Genomic DNA, 23248 nt, shown 5'->3' with positions numbered 1-23248 from the left:
CCAGCACAGCCATGTCCCAGGAGCAGCAGGTGAAGGTGACCTGAGGCTCCACAGGGCCCTGTGCTGGCTGCTCCTTGAGAGTACAGGAAAAACCGCCAAGCCTCGCTGCCAGGAGGCCCCTCTGAGCTTTGAATACAGACAGGGCATCTCTCCAGGGGCCAGAAAGACCGCGAAGCAGATCTGGGGGACAGCTGTTGAAACAACAGGCTTCTCTGGTGGAGTCAAGAGTGCTGCACCCCTGAAGGCCCTTGGGAGACTGACAGCTGCCTCCACCCTCAGCCTGAAGGTTCTCGTTCTGTCCAATAGCAGCAAGTCATAACTTGGGAGTCCTGCTCCTGCAAAGCTCATACGTTCCTGGCTCCTCTGAGCGGGGAGGTGCTCCGTCCTGGCCCCAGGAGCTCCTTGCCTGCAGTAAACCCGGCAGTGCCCCACATGTGTCTAGACATCATCCCGCCAGGTCTGCAGGCACCCCTTCTGGAAGGGCTCCATGGCGTTTGGAGGAGAGGGCACTGGAGGCAAAGTTACAGTCAAAACCCCTGGGACGTGGCTCCTCTATGGGCATCAAGGCCCATGTGGTACAATGGGTGCCCAGGCAGAGGGGAGCATGGCGCTCCCAGCCGCATGCCTGCTCTCCCCTGCCACACCACAGCCAAGTCCCTGCTGGGTACTCGGCCGGGGCTCCCACGCCGGCCGGGCGAGACTGCACCGGGGCGGCCGGAGTGAGCCTCATAGACAAAGGCACAATGATGTCGGACAAACTGGCAGCTGCAGTGTGTGAGGTGTGGCCATGTGCTCCGCGGCCAGCAGGGGCTTTGGAGCTGGGCCGCTGAAGCCAGCAGTTGCAGACTTCTACTCAGGATAGCGGCGGGGGCGGCGGGGCGGGGGGGGGGGGGGGGGGCCAATCTTGCTAGACTAAAAGGAAATGCCAGGGAGAGGGGCTGCCGGGTAGCTGAGGCAGGCCGGCTGGGCAGGCAGCGCCACTCCATGAACAGGCACCTCAAGCTGCAGCTGAGGACGCCCATCACCCCCAGGGGCAGGTCCAGGGAGCCTGGAAAGATGGCAGGAAGGAAGTCCAGTTCGGGAGCACTTTCAGCTGGCCTGCCCCCACAAACTTCCAGGCAGGGGTGGGAAGCCAGCCAGACCAACAGCATTTTTGTCCCCGGTGAACACACGGAAAAGCTCACTGTTTTACAGGAAGTGTGACCATTCCCACACACCAGTGACAGCCTTTGGGGCCTGCTTCCGCCATGAGATCTGGTCCACGGCAGCCAGCTGCCCAGTGCTGATGACAGCCCCTCGACAACTCTCACCCTGGGCATGGAATGGGCCAATCCCCAGGGGATAGTGCCCAGGCAGCTCCTGGGAACCTGATCCCACTGGGAGAGAGGGTCTGTAACCATGGTGGTGGGGATACACTTTCGGACAGGGATCCACGTGTTTGCTCCTGCAACAGAGGCTACCTGCCTGCTGCCTCCTAGCACATGCAAGGCAGAAATTCTCTCCATTACCCAGGCAGCAAAGGGAGCCTTGCTAAAGTTCAGCAACTTGTGGGGGATGAAGGGGGACGGGGGCATGGGATGTGATGATAGGGGCCAGGAAGCCATGGTGGAACTCAGGAAGCGGGAACCTGGAGTGGGGTGGGAACACAGGGGCAGAGCTGCACTGGCTCTGGGGTTACCCTCCTGCCCGTCACCATCCATGGCTCCCATCTGCACCGATTTTCAGGGAGAGGAACATAGGGGTCTTGGTGGTGGGAAGGTTGCCATGTCCTAGAGGACAGTGCACTGGATGGGTTACCTGGTCACCCCATGCTTCCTGAATTCCCCTACCCTGTAGGCCCTCACAGGCCTCCCATCTCTCTACCTGTGGCCTTCAGAAAACCTTGGTTTTGGTGCAAAAGTGTCAAGGCGAACAACACTCTGCACTCAGGACCCCATGGGGCATGAGAAGCAGCACTCCCAGTGCCAGGTGTCCCTGCACCGACCACACAGCACCTGCACGTATGGCTGAGTGTGGGCTCACTGTCAGCCCAGGCCCTGTGCTACTTAGGCACACAGGTGGAGGAGAGCCTGGAATGCTCCTCTCCACCGCTGGCGGCCCCTCCCGGCAAGTGGATGAGCACCCAGCACCCACAGGCCCCAGCCCTGGCTGTGCCCCTCCTGAGGCCAGGAGAGAAGGAATGGGCTGCCAAGGGCACCCCGCAGACCAGGGACTTCTTCCGGGCTCACCATCAACACCCTTATAACAGAGATCACGTTGTCCATTTACAAATGAGGACACCACAGCCTGAAGAGAAGGTGAGCTCAGGACGCCTGCTGTCTGGCACGGCAACAGTTGGCCAGATGATCCACCAACAGGGTGCCCCCAGGATAGGGACTGACCAACGCTGGAGCCAAGCGGACACACCACGGTCCACTGTACCATCCTCTCCATGTCTGTTTTTGACATGTTTTTATCACTAGCCAAAACAACTGAAAAAAAAGTGTCAGTGAGGGGGAGGAAGAGTTGGGAATATTTCTCTATCAAATAATGAACACTCACTATAAAGCCAGATAATTGGTGGAGGACCAGACCAGAGAGCCAGGCATGTATGAGAAAGATGGCACCATGGGCAGGCTGGGTCTGCTTGGCATCCTCAACCTGGGGTGGGAAGGTCTGCGCCCTGTGGGAAAAGGGTCCTCTACTCTTTAGCGTAGGATAGGTCACGCTGTGGAAAACACGAGCCCCCAAATTCATCAGCTCCATACCTCAGAGATTCCCACTCCTGTTATAAGTCTGGCACAGGTGGGTAGGAGGCCCTGCCTGTCACTCAACGATGCTCCAAGGGTGCTCACCATAGCACTGCTGGAAATTGCAAAAATGAAAAACAAGAACTCCATCATGGGTATTATTAGGGGCAAATTGTGTCCATCCCCCTCCCCCACAATTCACATGTTGAAGTTCTAGCCCCTACCCTTTCAGAATGTGACTCTATTTGGAGAGAGGGCCTCTATAAAAAGGGCATTAAGGTTAAATGAGGTCATGTGGGTGGCCCCTAATCCAACAGAACTAGTCCTTATAAGAGGAATTAGAACCAACAGGCACAGAGACACACCATGTGAGGACACAGGGAGGAGATGGCCATCACAAGCCAAGCAGACAGACCGCAGGAGAAACAAGCCTGCTAGCACCTTGATCTTGGGCTTCCAGCCTCCAGAACAGGGAGGAATACATTCTGTCGTTTAAGCCCCACAGCCTTTGTAAACTTGCAGGCATCTTTCCACGGATACTGATGAAGGCCTGCCCCCACTTTGGCAATAGCTGCCCTGTTGAGTGTCAGGTTCACCTTCTCCACGCTGATGGCCTCACCCCACGGGAGGATTAGCCACTCATCTCTCAGAACTCAGGTGTGGTTTGGCAGCTTCCTTTGGCCACCATCATGGAAAAGGAGTGACAAGTATCACTTGTGGTTCACTGCGGTCTTTCCCCTGCCTCTGTGGTTGTGGAGAAGTGCGTCCGGTGAACTCCTGTTGGCATGGTTCCTCTGCCATGGGCGGAGGCCGTACCGGTTGGTCTGTGACAGATGAGTAGTGAGACATGGGAGGTTGTGACTGCAGCACAGTCTGGCTCATCCCAACTGATGGGACTGGACAACAGCTCTATTTACCTCAGTCCGTGCTATACGACCTTTGGGCCGTTTCCAGTCTTGCTGTTAATGCGGTGAGTGCCTGCTAGGCACCTGACAGGGCTCAGGCCTTACCCATTTGCTCTTCCCACTGCCTTATGAGGTCAGGCGACACCCAGGACCATGAGCTTGCAAGTGGAGGCAAGGTGTGACCGAACTCAAGTCCATGCTCTGAAGCCCCACAGTGAGGAAGAGCAGTGGCCATCTGCACGTAAGTAAGTGGTCAGGGTCTGTGTGCTTAGAAATGTTATGGGGGGGTGCCTGGGTTGTTCAGTGGGTTAAAGTCTCTGCCTTCGGCTCGGGTCATGATCCCAGGGTCCTGGGATTGAGCCCTACATCAGGCTCTCTGCTCAGCAGAGAGCTTGCTTCCCCCTCTCTCTCTGCCTGCCTCTCTGCCTACTTGTGATCTCCATCTGTCAAATAAATAAATAAAATCTTTAAAAAAAAAGAAAGAAAAAAGAAATGTTATGGGGGTGATTTGTAGTATTGGATAGTCCCACCAATAGCAAAAAAAAGCCTCTTTCTCCATACCTTCAGCAATTCTGGATATTTAGAACTTTGAAAGTCCTGGGATCACAGGCAGAAAAAAAAAAAAATCACCCATATTTCCCTGTAGTATTTCCATGATTTTTTTAAAATATTGACATCTTTAATCCATCTGGAGTGGAGCCTGGTGCAGAGTGAGGTGGGTATCCAGTTTTACTATTTTCCAGATGGCTAACCAGTTGTTCCAACTCCTTTTACTAAATAATCCATTTCACCCCCATTAATTTGAAACCATACCTTTAGCATGAACCAAATTCCTTCATTTATTTGGCTTTATTTCAAAGTTCTCTATTCTCCTCTGTTCATCCATCCACACCAATTCCAAGTACATTCATTGTTGCAGCTTTATGAAGAGTGTGGTCGCTCAGAGGACTGTATCCATGATACTTCTGGTGTTCAACTTTTCCTCGGAGACATGCACTTTAAAAACTCTTCTATTGTGCCCACTGTGTCCTAGCTTTAGGAAATAAAATCTCCATGTTATTTCCAAGGCCAAGTACGGGACAGGCACAATGATCTGGTAGACAGACCCTAGCACATCGGCCGGACCCTGAGCACAGCCAGCAAACCTTGCCAGACTGTCCTGGTCCCAGAAGCAGCCTCCTCTAGCCTCACACCTATGTGTGAAGAGGCGGGAGTGGTCAATGCCCTGAGGATTCTCCTCCCATCACGCATGGCAGGGCCTCCTCTTCTGGTTCTCTGTGCTCCTTCTCCCCGCTCAGAACGGGAAAGCAGCTAGGTCACTGCATCTACCCAAAGACAGGGCACAGCATCAGCTGCCAATAAACCGTCACCCTGCAACACCATATGCACTGCCTATCTGCAAGGCCAGGCCAGAGCCCTCCCCTCCTCTCCTGATGCCACCCGCAAGGGCACCCAGGAACTGGCAACCTTGCCTTTGCCGCTTAGGCCCCACCCTCATTTCTTGTTCTTTGTGATGAGAGCCCAACCACAACCAGACCCATTTTCCAAATTAAAACACAGGTTGTCTGGCCCCTCCACAGGTCCTCTTGGGACTGCCTCTGGAGACGTGGCCCTCAGGAGAGGGATGCCGGACTACAAACCAAGCTGGCAGGAGCTGTCTGGGGCCCAAAGGAGATGGCACTGGGGTCAGAAGGGAAGATGGTGATCTTGAGCTTAAAGGGATTCACTTCAGATTCACTACATGTGGATGAGAAAGGTGCCCTGTGCAGAGGCCAGCACTAGAGGGGATATTAACTAAGGTACTGGGACATCAGCCCAGAGAGTAACCCCAGGTTCTACGGTCAGAGACGTCTTACCAACTCAAAAGATATGGCCAAGAATATCAGACCCACTGGCAGGCCAGGGTCTGCCCTGCCATGGGAAACAGTCTGAGCTGGGTCTGGAAAAGGAGGAGGGTCCAGACCTGAGCAATAGCAGTGGCAGGGGGGGCAGCAGTGCGTCTGGGGCCGGGTAACAATGTGCAGAGATTTCCTACACTTGATCAGAATCAAGGCTGCAGTGATTTCTTCTGTTCGATTGCTTGTTTGCTTTTAGGGTTCTATCAGCTTCCCACTTATTTCTAAGACTTGCACCTGTTGTACTTACAGGGCATCAGGGCCATAAAACAGCTCATCCATAAAACCATCTGAAGCCAGAGACTTTAAAAGTGACAATTACTAAATACAATAATCCCAGCAGTGTCTATTTTACTTAAAAATTTTTACCAGGTATTTATTTGCTTCCTAATTTTTCTCTAAAATAACTAGTTTTAGCAGCAGTTCACATTTCCACTTACTTTTTCTTCCTACTTTCCAGGAAAGCATTGTTTCCATAACTGTAAAACTGGAGGGATATGACGTTCTTGTCTAATTATCCCTCTGGGTAGGGGCACTATACCTATCCTGTGTTAAACTTGGCTGAAAGGAGCTTCTGAACTCAGTTCTCATTATTAGAAAATCCATCCTTGTACAGAACAGGTCTTCCTTAATCCCAATCCAAATCTCTGGCCCCTGGGTCTAAAGCTCTGGTTTGCAGCCTGCTGCTGGATTTACTTCCGGCTCTAGGAAGTCAGTTCTCAAAACCACACTCTACCTGCCAAGCCTCCTGCTCCCACCTATTCAGCCTAACTCCCGCCTTCAACCAGACTCTTCAATTCTCAAAGCCCCCACCAGAAACCACACCTCCAACACTGACCTTGAGTGCTTGAGGCTAGGGCCTACCCTGTTCCCAACAGAAAAGGCAATAGTGCTCCTGCTAACAAAATAAGGGCTCTGTCCGCCGGCACCCACCTCACCACAAGTGGAGCCATGGATTCAACATATGTTTAATGAGCACCGAACTGTGTATCAGGAACACAAAGCTGATCGAGATGGAGCTCCTGCCCTAGAGGCTCACAGTCTACCCAGAGATCCAAGTCATTTATAGTGTTATGGTTTAAGCACAGAGTGAGCAATGTGCAAGAGTGGGCAGGGAGACAGGGACCGCTGAAGAGCAGAAAGTGGGAGGGCAACATAGGCAAAGGCACTGAGACAAGAAATTCATGCCAACTTCTGAAGAAAACCAGGTATCACTAGAATGTTGATAAACAAAAGGGGAAAATGAGAATTGAATTGAGACTGGCCAGGAGGCCTGTATCTTACCTTCCTAGCTGGCCAAGGCTGGTGGTAAGCCCAAGGGAAGCGTCTTTCTCTGCCATCCAACTCATACTAAATGATCAAAGTGGCTGCTTCCTCCATGCAGCCATCCTTAAATTCCAGCCCAGAGGACAGAGGTCACAGGGAGCCAAGATGGGGAAGGGGGCCAAAGTAGAGACATCACCCAGGGGCAGATACACAAGGAGCTGACAGGACAGACCTAGTCCAGTCCAGCCAACATTGAACAAAGGGGTCCAGGGAGTGGAACGGCTATAAAGACAGACAAAAATCTGATGAGACTGCTTTTGAAATTGTCCAACCAGTGGAAACGCAGCTGAGAACCTACTGGGAGGCAGATTCTGGGCCACTGGGCAAGTCATGAGGATGATGCACACAGCAAAGAGCCCACTATTCCGTTCTAACAGGAGGTGGGGTGGTGAAGGGGACGAGAGGGCTGTTTGTGCTCAGAGGAGAGGCCACATGGGTGCACCTCCTACCCAGCAATAAAGCAAGTAGGTAGGGCAAATATCTGGGAAAGCCATCCTGTCCTGTTGCGGGGCTGTGGGCTATGTAGCTATGTAGGCCACTTGGTCACAAGGAGCACTGCTCTACCTGCCTGGACTGTGTGCAGAACCCAGGGCTGTGGAGTGGGGAGTGGGAGAAACTGCTAAGTCTCCTGGGGCTTTTGAGGTGTCCGCCACCCACTGTGGGGTACCTAAGGATGCCTCCTGGTCTACCTCCGTCTCAGAAATCTCCTCCTCTGTCTTCTGGGGGTTCTGGACGCCCTGGTGGAACTGGATCTGGCTTCTGGGCAGGCAGGTTAGCAGATCCTGAAAGTACAGGAACAGGTGCAGGGGTCCTCTCCCCTGGCTGGGACGGGGCTGGCCCCACAGGACCAGGATCAGTGTTGCATGCAGAGCTAGACATGGTGGGGGACTCCACAGACCCAAGGCTGTTCTCCTTGGCCCACTGCTCTTCAGGGAAAGTATTTCTGCGTGTAGAGATGGAACTACAAACAGCAGAGGTGGCCACAGCAATGGGGACAGCGCCCATGTTGAGTACCAGGCCTCTGAGTACCTAGCTAAGTACTGCCTCACCATAGGCAGCTGTGGGGCCATTGTGGGCTGGCTTGAGGCAGCAGGTAGTGGGGCAAGGTGATACAGCATGGTATTCAGTGAAACTGTTCGGGTTTTGAAAAACTGCCTTGAGATCCTGGCAGAAAAGCTCATAATCACAGGAAGGAGCAGGTCCCCGTCGATGTAGGGGGCTGCCCATGCCTGGGGTCAGTCCATCAGGTGCCCTAGGATCTCCCAAGACACGGGAGAGGTTGTCCTGATAGTGCTCAAAGCAAAAGGACAGATCGGTCCAGAAGCCATGGGGAGCCATCAAAAGTGCATGGGTGTGAGATTGGCACACAGCAGAAGTCCACCCTGGGGGCCATGGGCCAGGCATGCGCAGAGCCAGGGGCCCCCCCTTCTGTGGGTTTACCATCAGGAGCACTAATGGCCGTGCTCTTCTGCTCCGTGGTTGTGCAAGCACACACACAGGGTCCCCACAGCAGAGCTGCTCAATCCAGGGATCCACTGGGTGGGGGACTGCTGCCCAGGGTGTGCAATGGCATAACTGGTTCCCACCTAGATGGGATTGTGAGGGCCCTGCCAACACACCAGCCAAGGGGCATGCTGGGAACAGAGGGGAGTTTCCACACCAACTATTAAGAAGAAGGAAGAAAGAAGAGATGGTGCAGTGGGAGAGTGGTCATGACACAACGGGACAGAGATGGGCTGAAAGAAGTGTGGCAAACCCAGGCATCCCAGGTAACTGCTGAGGGTCAGAGGAGCTGACAGCTGTGGCCTCAGGAGTGTTGAGAAGAGCTGATGGGACTGTCAGACGCAGGCCACCATCCAAGGCAATCTGTCCAAAAACAAGGTGAGGAAGAGCGGGAACACGGCCAAACCAGCTCCACTGTGCAGCAGGAGGAATCCCAGGCAAATCCCAGGAACCCAATTAGGAGCTCTGAGTGGAAGGAGAGCCCAGAAGGCAGGCCTGTGAGGTCTGAGAAGGTGGGCAAATGCCACCTGTGATGTTTCACGGGCAAGGTGTGACGGCAGATGCTGTCAGTCACAGGAGAAGGAAAGGGGGCCAGATCAGAATCCCCAGGGTTTCCTTGGATGGCCTGGCTGGCTGTTGGGGAGTTTCAGGAAAATGACAGAAGCAACCTTTTACTGAGTGCTCTAACTGTGCCAAACACTAACCACCTGATGAGGCTGGTACTCTTATCATACCAGAGGCAGAGTGGTGAATGAAGTCATTTGTCTGTGGCCACACACCAACCACCACTAAGTGATGGAGGCAGCTGAACCTGACTCTAAAGACCACAGCTTAACCACCGCACGTCACCATGCTGGTTAGAACTACCCTTCAATCCACCGAGAAGGAGTCCCCTAGTCATGCCAAACGCTGTGACTGATATGTAAGTGTCAAAAGATCCTTTAACATCAAAGCACTAGGAGCTTGAAAGGTGCTACCTTTAACCTCAACAGAGGCCTGGAGACCCGCTATTCTCTGTGCCCTCCAACCTCCTCATCCACGCTTCCAGACTCACCTCACCACACAGACTATAGCCCGTTGGCAAAGACACCCCACCTTGAACACCACCTCCCTGTGTCCCCATTCCTGTCAACAGCCCAGCATCCACACCCCCAAGTTTAATCCCACTTGCTACATCTTCTTTCACCATCCCAAAGTCACTCCTGTAAAGGGCCTGGAGAGCAGTGGTCATCAACCCTAAGCTGCCCAAAGAGCCCCAATGTGGAAAAGGAGGCTGCAACCATCATCTTCCAATGCCAGGAGCCCTCTCCCAGGGCTCTCACGCTGCCCAGCTTATAGTGGCCACCTCTTCAGTCTCTCTGCAAAGGGAGGTCCACTCATAGCCACCACAGAACACATACTGCAACCCCTGCACACAGACCCTAATCCTCCATCAACTCACAACGGGGCACCACGGCCTGCACACACCTTTGGGCATAGTTGCCCATGTGTTTATCTCTCCTGTCCCCATCAGAGTGAGATCCTCCAGGGAGATACAGCTCTGCTGGGCTTTCTGCTGAGCACCTCCCAGAGCAGCCTTCAGCACTCGAAGCTGCTAGGACCACCAGCACCCACCTTTGCCACCCAAGAATTCTGGAACCTCTCAGGTTCCAATGGAGGTTCTTCCACCTGAAAGCCCTTCCCATCCTAACACAGGAAAAGAATATGCTAGAGTCTGCCAGCAGCAGTGGCCTAAGGGGCAGCACACAAATGCACTCCACTTGTGAGCCCAGTTCAGTCCCTCATGGAGTTCTGAAAACCAGTGACTGTGAGCCATGCCCCTCTCCTGCCACCAATCTGAGGTTAAGTGCCAGGCTGCATGCAAAAACCACATCCTATGCTCAGGACAGAGTGCACACGACCCAGGTCTCTGCCCTGGATTCCTCCCAGTCCCAAACTCCTACCCCCAATCAGAACCCCAGCTGTTTCCTGCCTGCTCACCAGCATGCCTGTGTGCCCCCTGCAGCCTGAGGGGGAAGATAAGGCTCCCTTGCTCCAACCAGCCAGCCCTGGTTCAGGCTTTGGGCCTGAAGCTTCCCTGGCTACCAGTCTGTTGACCTCTACCCCTTCTCTCCCCACCCTAACACTGAAGAATTTGGGCCCTTCTCCTGGACTGCACAGCGCTTTACTCAAGGAACACGTACGGGGACGCACGCGCATTTGCCTCCCCGCAAAGCCCCAAAGCACCTCGAACGCTAGAGCATTCTCAGCTCCGAGGTGACCAAGGTCCCCGGGGGTAGAATAACTTGCGTAAGGCCTCACAGCGAGTGGAGGGCAGACCACTGCACCACCCCTCCCGCAAACGTCATGCAGGAAACAGCCGGGATATGAGTTCACAAGTCCCACTGCAAAAAGAAGCCGACCTACCTAAGGCTGAGCGAAGCGTCTGAGAAGAGGGTCCACGGATCTGCGGCTGGAGACTGCGGACCGGTCCCCTCCCGGAGCGAGAGTCCAAGTGCCACCTAAAAAGTGCAGAACAATATCGGCCGCCGTGAGGCCAGGCGGGGCGCGGGAGCGACCTCCGAAGACCGCGAGAACCACCCGAACATGACTCCAGGATCTCCCCAGCCTGCGGCGCGGACCGAGAAACTGAGGCTTGCCGTTCGGAAGGGCAACTGGGACACAGTCCGGGGACTCCGAGCGCTTCTCTGCGGACAGGGGCTTAGGAAGGGATGGAGGGGCGGGGGCCCAGCCGGCCGCTCGGGTTCCCGCCGCCCCACTAACCCGCAGGGCCGAAGGTTGCTACACCCGTTCGGACTGGCGCACCGTTCAGAGCCGGAACACGTCGCGCAGCCACGCCCCCTGCGTGCGCGCGGCCGCCCCATACGACCCACGCTCGCTTCCCAGGAGGGCCGCGCCTGCGCCCTGAGCCTTGGGGCGCAGGGCTGCGCAGGCGCTCCCAGGCCTTGCCAGCGCGGCAGTGCGGCGCGGGGGTTCATGGGAGCGCGTTCAACCTGGCGGCGCCAAGTCCGCGGAGAGGGTCGGGTCGCTTTCGCGCGCGTGGGGCGGCCAGGGCTGGCGGTGTCCCGGAGGGAGACGTGAAATCCTCTGGGGCTGAGGAACGGATAGCTGGAGGGAGGGGCCGAACACCCACCCGGCTCCCCCAGAGAAGTTTGAGACGTTGCCACTGCCCTCCGTCAGCTGGGCACTGGGGCGCTACTGAAAGTCGGAAGGGATGCTGGGGACAGAGGGCATCAGAAAGGGTTTGGGCATAGAAAGGCAGCGGCGCTTGCATGTAAAGTTTCTCTCACCACCCATTGCCTGGTTCTACATAACCTCCGGCCCAGGAGTAAAAGGGCAGGGCAGGGCTGGCAGCGAGGAATCCTCACCGGGATGCCTAGGGGCTGACAAGCGGGGGCCTGTGGGTTTTCTAGTGGGTGGGTTTGTGCTACCTACCCCGATCGCGGCTGGACCGAGAGAGGACAATGAGGGCAAGCTGCCAAGGCCAAGTTTGCTGCCCAGGAGTGGCAAGCCCAGTCAGCACCCAGAGACTTTGCAAAAGCGAGTGGAACATGAGATTGGGTGCTTCTCGCGTGCACCGCTCCATGTTTCCTCTTCCTGTGCTTAAGGTGAAGAGGTGGGAGAGGGGGCCGGTCCCCCAGCCCAAAGACCAAATGCCCTGTGGACCAAGGACCTGGATGCCGGCCAGATGTTATTAAAGCCATCTGCGGAGTGGAATTCACTGGAAAAAGATGTTTCTCCAGGCGAGCACACACATAAGAGACCAGCTCCCTCTCTGCCCTGGTCTAGTGACTCCTTTCATGAAACCATCTCTGAAATGTTATCTGCATTTACACCCAAACTCTCTCTCTTTGATCTTTGAAACGCGAATCAAAGATCACATTGTACTTTTACTTGGGTCTGTGAGGCTTTCAGCCGCGTTGGCCAAAAATAATAAAAGTGGCACCCAGCCAGGAAACGCCTCCTTGAAGTGTGAATGAAACTTGTATTTTTCGGTTGTATCTTTCCTAATTGACCTGATAATTTAAACTTCCTGCCTCAAAGGAGAGGGGGAGTTCCCTACAATTTGGCTTACCTCAGGCACTAGGCAGCTCAGGCCAACTCAAGGCCGGTCAGCAGAGAGCAGGCAGCAGGCTCCTGTAAAAAAAAAAACTAATCCAACCCAGCCAAGCTATCAGAAATCATTTTTTTTTTTTTTAGATTTTATTTGTTTATTTGACAGAAACACAGCGAGAGAGGAAACAAGCAAGGGGAGTGGGAGAGGGAGAAGCAGGCTTTCCCGCCAAGTAGGGAGCCCAATTCGGGGTTCCATCCCAGGACCCTGGGATCATGACATGAGCTGAAGGCAGACGCTTAACAACTGAGCCACCAGGTGCCCCAGAAATCACTGTTTTTTTATTCAGATTGCTTTCATTCAGGCCAGCTTCTATGTATAAATATTTTTAAATTGCAGTAAAATATACATAACAAAATTTACCTTTTTTCTTTTTTTTTCCAAAATTTACCTTTAAAAAAAAGATTTATTTATTTGAGAGCAAGAGAGTGAATGAGAGAGAAAAAGCATGAAAGGGGGATGGGTCAGAGGGAGAGGCAGACTCCCTGGTGAGCAAGGAGCCCAAAGCCAGACTTGATCCTGGGACTTTAGGATCATGACCTGAGCCAAAGGCAGTTGCCCAACCAACTGAGCCATCCAGGTGCCCCAAAATTTGCCCTTTTAAAACCATTTCTAGGTGTACAATTCAGTGGCATTAAGCATATTCACACTGTTGGGCAACCTTCACCACCACCCATCTCCAGAACTTCTTCATCACCTCAGACAGAAACTGTACCCATTCTAATTCCTGGCCGCTACCTCTGTCCCAGCCTCTGGTAAACTCTATTCCATTTTGTTTGTTAATTTACTTATTCTAGGTACCTCATATCTAAGTGGAACCATACATTATTTGTCCTTTCACTAACAATAATGTTAAAGAGGTTTGCAATGTAGCACATATCAGAATTTTTGTTCCTTTATAAGGCTGAATAATATTCAATAATATGTACGTACCACATTTTGTTTATCCATTCAGCTGATGATGGCCACTTGCTTTGCTTCCATCTTTAGGCTATTGTGACTAATACTGCTATTAACACGGGTGTACAATTATTTATGTGAGTCCTGTTTTCAGTTTTTTTAGGTATATACCTAGTAGTGGAATGGCCGAATCACATGGTAATCCTATGTTTAACCTTTTGAGAAACCGCCGGACTTTTCCATAGCAGCTGCATCATCTAATATTCCCACAAGCAATGCACAAGAGTTCCAATTTCTCCACATCCCCACGCTTACTCTTTTCTGGGTTGGTTGGTTTGTTTGTGGTGTGTTGTTTTTTTTTTTTTTCTTTTTTTCTTTTTTGATAATAGCCATCCTAGTGGGTGTGAAGAGGTATTGCACGGTTTTAATTTTTAGCGATGAGAGAAATTCAACATCTTTTCATGTATTTATTGGCCATTTTTATATCTTCTTTGGAGAAGTTTCTGTTCAAGTCCTTTGGCCATTTTTTAATTGGACTTTTCTTGTTGTTGCGTTGTAAGTGTTCTTTGTAGATTTTAGATGTTAATCCCTCATCAGATATAAAATTTGTGAATATTTTCTCTCATTCTGTGGTTTATCTTTTCAGTCTCTTGATGGTTTCCTTTGAGGTACAGAGCTTTTAAATTTTGATAAAGTCAAATTATCCTTTGTTTTCTTTTGTTATTTTGTGTCATATCCAAATCGTTGCCAAATCCAATGTTGTGGAAATTTTCCCCTGTTTTTTTTCTAAGAGTTTTATAGTTCTACCCTTATGTTCAGGTCTTTGATCCATTTGAGTTGTTTTTTATATAACTTGGTTTTTTGGGTTGTTTTTGTTTTTGCTTTGCATGTGGTTATCTAGTTTTCCCAGTATCACTTGTTGAAAAGACTGTCCTTTTCCCATCAAATAGTCTTGTCAAAAATCAACTGACAATATAAACTTTGGTTTATTTCTGATATTTCTATTTTATTCCATTGATGTCTATGGCTGTCACTATGTCATACAGTCTTCAGTCTTGATTATTATAGCTTCATAATAAGTTTTGAAATCAAGGGCTCCTGGGTGGCTCAGTGGGTTAAAGCCTCTGCCTTCTGCTCAGGTCATGATCTCAGGGTTCTGGGATTGAGCCTTGCATCGGGCTCTCTGCTCAGCAGGAAGCCTGCTTCCTCCCTCTCTCTCTGCCTGCCTCTCTGCCTACTTGTAATTGCTGTCTGTCAAATAAATAAATAAATAAAGTATTAAAAAATGTTTTGAAATCAGGAAGTTTAAGTCTAATTTCACTCCTTTTTTCCAAGATTATTTTGGTTATTGGAGGTTCTTGAGACTCCATATGAATTTTAGGATGGGTTTCTCTACTTCTGCAAAAAAAAAAAAGAAAAAGAAACACTGCTGGGATTTTGATAGGGATTCCCTTTATTCTGTATGTCACTTGATATGGTATGGATATTTCAATAATATTAAGTCTTCCAGTCCATGAGTATGGGATGTCTTTCCATTTAAGTCTTCTATAATTTCTTTCAGTGATGTTTTGTAGTTTTTAGTGTGCAAGTCTTTTGCTCTTTGGTTAAATTTATTCCCATATTTCTTATTCTGTTTGATGTTATTATAAGTAGGATTATTTTCTTAATTTCCTTTTCAGATTGCTCATGGTTGCTGTATAGAAATGCAGCTTTTTTTGCGTGTGTATCCTACAACTTTGTAGAATGTATTTATTAGCTCTAGCAGTGTTTTTCTGGAATCTTTTTAGAGTTTTCTACATAGAATTTCATGTCACTTGTGAACAGAGATAATTTTACTTCCTTTATAATTTGAATTTATTTATTTCTCTTTCTTGTCTTATTGTTCTGGATAGGACTTTTAGCACTAAGTTGAATAGAAGTGGCAAGAGCAGACATCCTTGCCTTGTTCCTGATCTTAGGGGCAAAGCTTTCAGTTTTTACCATTGACCTTCATCAGGGGCCTTTCCCAGAGCCCATTGGTGGATGCCTGAGCCCAGAACCAGGAATACCAGGGTCTCTCTGTTCAGCCAGCACGTTTCTCATTCTACCAAAATTTTCCCTAAAAAATATAGAGCTGAATCTTTTGGTGCCTTTCTCAAAGGTCCCACTTTGCAGAAAGTCTATTTTCTCTTCTTCTGGTAGGGCTGTGCCCTAAGTGATTAGCATAGATGCCTCAGAGACCCTTTTAATTTAGCCAGGTGGCTGGGCACCTGAGCCTGGCACCCCTGGGGCTCCTTGTGCTTCAGCTTTGTTATGGACTGAATGTTTGTATCCCCCTAAAATTCATACGTTGAAATCCTAACCCCTAATGTGACCATATTAGGAGGTATGGCTCTTGGAGTTCTCATGAATGAAATCAGTGCCCTTATAAAGGAGACCTCACACAGCTCCCTCATTCCTTCTGCCACATGAAGACCCAGGGAGAAGTTGGCTGTCTATAAACCAGAAAGTAGGTTTTTACCAGACATCAGATCTGCGGGTGCCTTGATCTTGGACTTCCCAGCATCCAGAACTGAGAGGAGTAAATTTTTGTTGTTTATAAATCACTCAGTCTATGGTATTCTGTTATAGCAATCTTAAGTAAGACAAGCTTTTAGAAACCATTGTTGTCTTTGTCAGTTTCTTTACATTCTTTCTTTCTCTTTTGAAATTGGGACAAGATTTACTTCAATAATATACACCAATCTTAAAAGCGCAGTTCCATAAGTGTTGTGCAGTAAGCCACTACCACACACAATTAAGCTATAGAATGTTCCATATCCCAGAAAGGGTTTCCATCCCTCACCGGACTTGTTCTGATTTCTACTGCATAGCTTTATTTTGCCTGTTCTGGAACTTCTTAACTGTGGAATCCCAGAGCGTGGACTCTGTGTTTGACCCAGTATTTTTTTTTTTTAAAGATTTTATTTATTTATTTGTCAGAGAGAGAGGGAGCGCGAGAGCGAGAGCGAGCACAGGCAGACAGAGTGGCAGGCAGAGTCAGAGGGAGAAGCAGGCTCCCCACTGAGCAAGGAGCCCGATGTGGGACTCGATTCCAGGATGCTGGGATCATGACCTGAGCCAAAGGCAGCTGCTTAACCAACGGAGCCACCCAGGCGTCCCTTGACCCAGTATTTGTAAGATTCATCTGTGTTTATGGTTCCAAGTGTCTCATTTGTAATTGCTGTGTGGCACTTGTTGCATATGACTACACAATTCGTTCATCCAATCTCCTGTTAGTGGACATTCAGGTGATTTTTAATTTGGAGCCATCAAGAACAAAGCTATGAGCATTCTTGAAAAAGTTCTTTGTGTTAACTTAGGGTTTAATTTCTTTAGGGGGAATATCTATGAGTGGACTTGCTGGGTCATGGGGTAGGTACATATATTTAATTTTATAAGAAGCTGTCAGACGTTTTCCAAAGTATCTAGAACTTTTACATTTCCTCCAGCATGGCATGAGGATTCCAATAGCTCCACCTCCTCACCAACACGTGGTATTGTCAGTCTTCTTAACTTGTAATCATTCTGGCCGGAATGGAGTGGTATTTCTTTGTGGTTTCGATTTCCCTGACAACTGATGATGATGTCCATGCTTTAATGTGGTTGTTTGTCATATTTTATTAATTTACAAGAGTTTTTTCATCCATTCTTCATTTAGAAGTGTTTGTCAGATATATGTATTGTATATATGTTCTCTTAGTCTGTCACTTGCCAATTCATTTTCTTTTGAAGACTAGAAGTTTCCCATCTTGGTGGTTAGTGCTTTTTGTACCCTAAAAAAACCTCACTATCCTAACATCATGAAGTTTTTTACTATGTGTACTTCTGGAAGTTCTATTGTTTTAGTTCTTACATGCATGTCTGTGGTATATTTTGAATCAATTTTTGTGCATGATAGTTACGAGTTGAAGTTCATTTTTATCCATATGGACATGCCAATTTCTAGCACCGTTTGTTGAAATAAAAATGGTCCTCTTCTCAACTGCATTACCTTGGCAATTTTGTTAAAATCCAGTTACCACATTTGTGTGGTTCTAATTCTGGACCCTCTACTCTGTCACTGATCTTTGTCCTTAGGCAAAAAAAACATACTCGAGTACTTATGTAGCTTTAGAGTAAGACTTAAAATCAGATAGTTACATCCTCCAACTTTGTTTTCCTTTTCAAAATTGTTTTAGCTACTCTAGTTTTTTTATACTGCCATATGTTTTAGAACTTGCCAATTTCTATGAGAAGTCAGCTTGTCAATTTCTAACAAGATTTTGATTAGGATTGTGTTGAATCTATAAGTAAATTTGGAGATAGGGAACTTCTTAACGATATCACGTTTCCAATTCATGAACAGATTATACCTCTTTGTTTATTTAGGTCTTCAATAGTTTCTTTCAGGAATTGTTACAGTTTCCAGTGCACAGATCTGCATGTGTTTTGTTAAATTTATCCCTAAGAATTTTATGGTTTTCGATGTTATTATAAATAGTACTTTTACATTTTTTCAGTTTGCAGTTTTTCGTTGCTGGTATGTAAAACTAGAATTGACATGTTATCTTGAGCTTTTGCTAAATTCACTTACTAGTTCTAGTAATTGTTTTATAGTTTCATTAGGATTTTCTAAGGATATGACCCTGTTATCTACAAATAAAAACAAGTGTGCTTCTTTCTTATATATATATGACATTTGTATATTTATATCTAGATATAATATGTATATGCATACATACATATTTGTACATATAACTATATGATTTTTTTTCCTTTGTTGCTGTGGCCGGGACTTTCAGTAATAAAGTTCAGTAAAAGTGGTAGGAATAGGCACCCTTGACCTACTCCTAATCTTAGAAGGAAAATGTTTGATCTTTGACTGTGAAGTCTGGTGTCAGCCGCAGATGTTTTTCATAGACACCTTTTTATCCGGTTGAAGGTGTTTCCTTTCAGTCCTAATTTTCAGCGTTTTGTTTTTTCATAAATGGGTGCTGAATTTGGTCAAACGCTGTTATGCCACCTATTGTTATGATCACAATATTTTTCCTTTTCATTCTGTTAGTGTGATAAATTACACTGATTGTGTGTTGAATGCAAAATCACTTTGCATTCCTGGGATTGAGCTCACTTGGCCATAATCAGTTCTTTGTATGTATTGCCAGGTTCAACTTGCTCATATTTTGTGGAGGACCTTTGCGTCTATGTTCTTGAGGGATAGTGGTTTGTTACTTTCTTTTCCTAGAACGTCATTGTCAGAGTAACACTGGCCTCATCAAATGACAGGAAGAGATTCTTCCTCCTCTGTTTTCTGAAATAATTGGTACAATATTGGCATTATTTCTTCCTTAAGTGTTTGACAAAATTCATCAGTGAAACCATCTGGACCTGGAGTTTTCTTAATGGAATAGTTTTTAATGAGGAATTTAATTCTTTTGATAAACATGGAGCTTTTTATATTTTCTACTTCTTCCTGTGTAAGTTAAGGAATCCGTCCATTTCTAAATTGTCAAATTTATTGAATTAACTTTGTTCATAATATTGTCTTATTATCTTTATTTATTTATTTTTAAAGATTTTATTTATTTATTTGACAGACGGAGATCACAAGTAGGCAGAGAGGCAGGCAGGGCGGGGGACACAGAGACCAGCCCCACTGGTCCATCCGAGGACCCCGAGATCATGACCTGAGCCAAAGGCAGAGGCTTAACCCACTGAGCCACCCAGCCTTATTATCTTTTTTAAAAAGATACCCCAATGTATTGGGTTACAAGGTGGCTCAGTGGGTTAAGCCTCTGCCTTTGGCTCAGATCATGATCCCGGGGTCCTGGGATCCAGCCCTTTGTCAGGCTCCCTGCTCAGCTGGGTGTCTGTTCCTCCCTCTCCTGCCTCCATACCACTTGTGCTCTCTCTCTCTCTTTAATAAATAAAATCTTTATTTTAAAAAAGATATATTTTATTTATTTAAGAGAGAGACAGAGAGAGCATGAGTGGTGGGGAGAGGCAGAGGGAAAGCAGGAGAGAGAAGCAGTTTCCCCACTGAGCAGGGAGCCTGACACGGGGCTGGATCCCAGGACTCTGAGATCACAACCTAAGCTGAAGTCAGATGCTTAATCAACTGAGCTGCCCAGGGGCTCCATTGCCTTATTATCTTTTTAATGCCTGCAGACTCTATAATAATGTTTCTTCTTTTCTTTCATTCCTGATAATGGTAATTTTGTTAATAACCAATATTTAATTTTATTGATCATCACTTGTTTTCTATGTTACTGATTTCCACTTTTATATTTATTATTTCCATCTTCTTTCCCGTGATCTGAATTTGCTCTTCTTCTGCTTTCTTCAGGATGTTGTGTGATCAGAGATCATAAACACAAGTATTTTTTAAATACAAGTAGTTTTCTTTTTGAAACGAGTATTTTTTTCTTTTTAACACAAATGTTTTAAAGCTATACATTTGCTTCTCATCACTTCATTGGCTGCATCCCAGAAACAATGAAGTGTTATGTGTTTATTATTGTCAGTTCAAAATATTTTCCAATTTCTCTTTTGAGTCCTTTTATCCCTGGGTTATTTAGAAGTATGTTGTTTAATTTCTAAATATTTGAGGGATTTTCAAGATATCTTTCTGTGATATTTTTATGTGGTTTTCTCTCAGTGTGTAGCCTCCTTGGTGAAAGTTCCATGGGTACTTGCAAAGAATGTGAAGAGTAAAACAAATGTGAAGAATGATGGTGGGAATCTAGTACAATCACTTCAGAAAAACTCTTTGGCGTTCTTATAATGTTAAACATATACCTACCATAGATCCTAGCCATTTCAATCCTAGATGCATTTCCAAGAGAAACGAAAACATACATGCATGCACACAATTATTCATTAATATTCATTGCAGCTTCACTAATAATAGACAAAAATGACCTAAATATCCACCAAGAGGTAAATGGATAAACAAAATGTGGTATATCTGTACTATGGAACACACTCATCAAGAAAAAAAAGAACCAGCTACTGATATACAACTGAGTAAAAGAAATCTGATGCAAGGGCACCTGGGTGGCTCAGTCACTGGGCATCTGTCTTCAGCTTAGGTCATGATCCCAGGGTCCTGGGATCGAGCCCCGCATCAGGCTCCCTGCTTGGCAGGAAGCCTGCTTCTCTCTCTCCCACTCCCCCTGCTTGTGTTCCCTCTCTCACTGTGTTTCTCTCTGTCAAATACACTAAAAATCTTAAAAAAAAAAAAAAAGAAATCTGATGCAGAAGAGCATATACTCTATGACTCCTTTTATAGAAAATGTAACCTAATCAATAGTGACAGAAAGCTGATCAATGGTGTCCTGGAGCCTGAAAAAGTGGAAAGGGGAACAAGGAAATATTTGGGGGGGATTTCTATATCTCGATTGTTGGGATGGCTTCTTGAGAATATACATCTGTCAACACAGGATCAAATTGTTCACTTTAAATGGGTGAAGTCTATCACATGTAAATTATATATGTTGTTAAAATTTTTAATAAAGCTCAAACTGAAAAGCTACCCTTTAGAGTATAGGAGAAAATAAAGTGGCTTTCTGCTGGGGACTGTTTATTCTGCAGTTGTTGGGCATAGTGTTCTATAAATGTCAGGTTTCAGTGCTTGATAATATTGTTCTGCTCCCCTGAAATATCTCTAGTTGTGTCAGTTGCTAGAAACAGATGTTAAAATCTCTAAATGTGGGGTGCCTGAGTGGCTCAGTGGGTTAAAGCCTCTGCCTTCGGCTCAGGTCATGATCCCAGGGTCCTGGGATCAAGCCCCGCATCGGGCTCTCTGCTCTGCTGGGAGCCTGCTTCCTCCTTTCTCTCTGCCTGCATCTCTGCCTACTTGTGATCTCTGTGTGTCAAATAAATAAATAAAATCTTTAAAAAAAAATCTCTGTGATTAGGATTCATCCATTTCTCATTGTAATTCTGCCATTCTGTTATTAAGTGCATACACATTTACGATTGTTATCCTTTCCTGATGAATTGAGCCTTTTATTACTAAGAAATGGCCCTGCCCATCTTCGGTAAAATCCCTTCTCTTGCAGTCGATGTTGTTTGATGTTAATATTGCCACATCAGCTTTCTTTCTTTTTCTTTCTTTTTTTTTTTAAGGTTTTATTTACTTGAGATAGCTTGAAAGCAAGAGTGCAAGAAGGGGATGGGGGGAGAGATAGAGGGAGAGGGAGAAGCCCAGGCTCCCAGGGAGCCCAATTCGGGACTCCATCCCAGAACCCGGGGACAACAACCTGAGCTGAAGGCAGACAGACGCTTAACCAACTGAGCCACCCAGACACCCTGACATATCAGCTTTCTAATGTTTAACTTTTGGATTGTGTATCTCTTTCTATCTGTTTATTTTCAGCTTGGGTCTGTTTACCTAAAGGTAGACAACATATAGTTGGATTTTGCTCTTTTATTATTTATTTATTTATTTATTTATTTATTTATTTATTTATTTGACAGAGATCACAAGTAGGCAGAGAGGCAGGCAGAGAGAGAGAGAGAAGAGGAGGAAGCAGGCTCCCCACTGAGCAGAGAGCCCGATTCGGGGCTCGATCCCAGGAACCTGAGATCATGACCTGAGCTGAAGGCAGAGGTTTTAACAAACTGAGCCACCCAGGCGCCCCGATCTTGCTTTTTTAAATCAAATATGTTAATCTCTGCTTTTTACTTAGAGAGTTTAAACCATGTATTTATGTAATTATTGATATTAATTAGGTTTGATGAGGTTTAAGCCCACCATTTTCCTATTTGTTCTCTATTTGTCCCATCTTTTCTTCCTTTCCTTCTTTTTTTCTGTTCCTCCTTTTCTCCCTTCTTTTGGGCTTATTGAGTTTTTTTTTTTTTAGTATTTCATTTTAATTACTCTATTGGTTTTTTAGTTGTACCTCTTTTTTTTTTAAGATTTTATTTATTTATTTGACAGAGAAAGACACAGTGAGAGAGGGAACACAAGCAGGGGGAGTGGAAGGGGGAGAAACAGGCTTCCTGCCGAGAAGGGAACCCAACGCAGGGCTTGATCCCAGGACCCTGGGATAATGACCTGAGTTGAAGGCAGATGCTTAATGACTGAGCCACCCAGGCGCCCCTAGTTGTACCTCTTTGTATTGTATTCAGTGGTTGTTCTAGGAGATGCTTCTTTAATTTACATGCATCTTTAATTTACTATAATCTACTTAGAGTAGATATTGTACCACTTCACTTCCCATTAAGTATAAGAACATTGCAACCATATAAGCCAATTTGCAACCATGTTTTTGCTGTTGTTACATTTTTCATTCATATGAACCCAGTCATACATGGTTACAATCCTTGTTTTAAGTAATCAGTCTCTTTTAAAGAAAATAAGAGAAGGAAGAAAATAGCATTTTATTTTAATTTTTTAAGAAAACAGCATTTTTAAAGTTTTATTATATTTACTTATTTTTTTAAATTTAAAACCAATTAGTCAACATATAGTACATCATTAGTTTCATATATAGTGCTCAATAATTCATCAGTTGCGTATAACATCCAGTGCTCATGACATCACGTGGCCTCTTTAATTCCTATCACCCAGGTGCCCTATCCCCCTACCCACCTCCCCTTCTGCAACCCTCAGCTTGTTTCCCAGAGTCAAGAGTCTCTCATGGTTTGTAACCCCCTCTGATCTCCCCCTCTTCAGTTTTTCCTCCCTTCCCCTATGGTCTTCCGTACTATTCCTTATGTTCCATGTATGAGTGAAACCATATGATAATTGTCTTCCTCTGCTTGACTTATTTCACTCAGCATAATCCCCTCCAGTTCCATGTCGATCCAAATGGTGGATATTTAACCTTTCTGATGGCTAAGTAATACTCCATTGTAAATATGGAGCAT

The 23248-nt window shown here is 46.9% G+C and overlaps 1 protein-coding gene across 5 annotated transcripts in view; it reads right to left on the bottom strand.

Moving 5' to 3' along the window:
- The window catches only part of GNB1L (G protein subunit beta 1 like), a 58714-nt gene extending 47602 nt beyond the window's left edge, over positions 1-11112 (bottom strand). Inside the window, exons 1-4 of one of the 5 annotated variants that reach the window (XM_032875886.1) lie at positions 10765-11112; positions 7545-7637; positions 6814-7077; positions 4448-4959 (exon numbers count right to left, since the gene is read on the bottom strand). In XM_032875886.1, coding sequence (XP_032731777.1) covers positions 4448-4456 — 9 coding nt within the window. In that variant the 5' untranslated portion in view covers positions 4457-4959; positions 6814-7077; positions 7545-7637; positions 10765-11112. Of the gene's footprint in view, positions 1-2747; positions 2895-4447; positions 4960-6813; positions 7078-7544; positions 7638-8295; positions 8391-10764 lie in introns of those variants that run through there. The other 4 variants (XM_032875887.1, XM_032875885.1, XM_032875888.1 and 1 more) reach the window with 4 other exon arrangements.
- Positions 11113-23248: the final 12136 nt, after the last annotated feature.

This window comes from Lontra canadensis, unplaced genomic scaffold (assembly GCF_010015895.1).
Source record: "Lontra canadensis isolate GAN:19392208 unplaced genomic scaffold, GSC_riverotter_1.0 scaffold57, whole genome shotgun sequence".
NCBI lineage: Eukaryota > Metazoa > Chordata > Mammalia > Carnivora > Mustelidae > Lontra > Lontra canadensis.
This window is presented reverse-complemented; position numbering and strand designations above follow the sequence as displayed.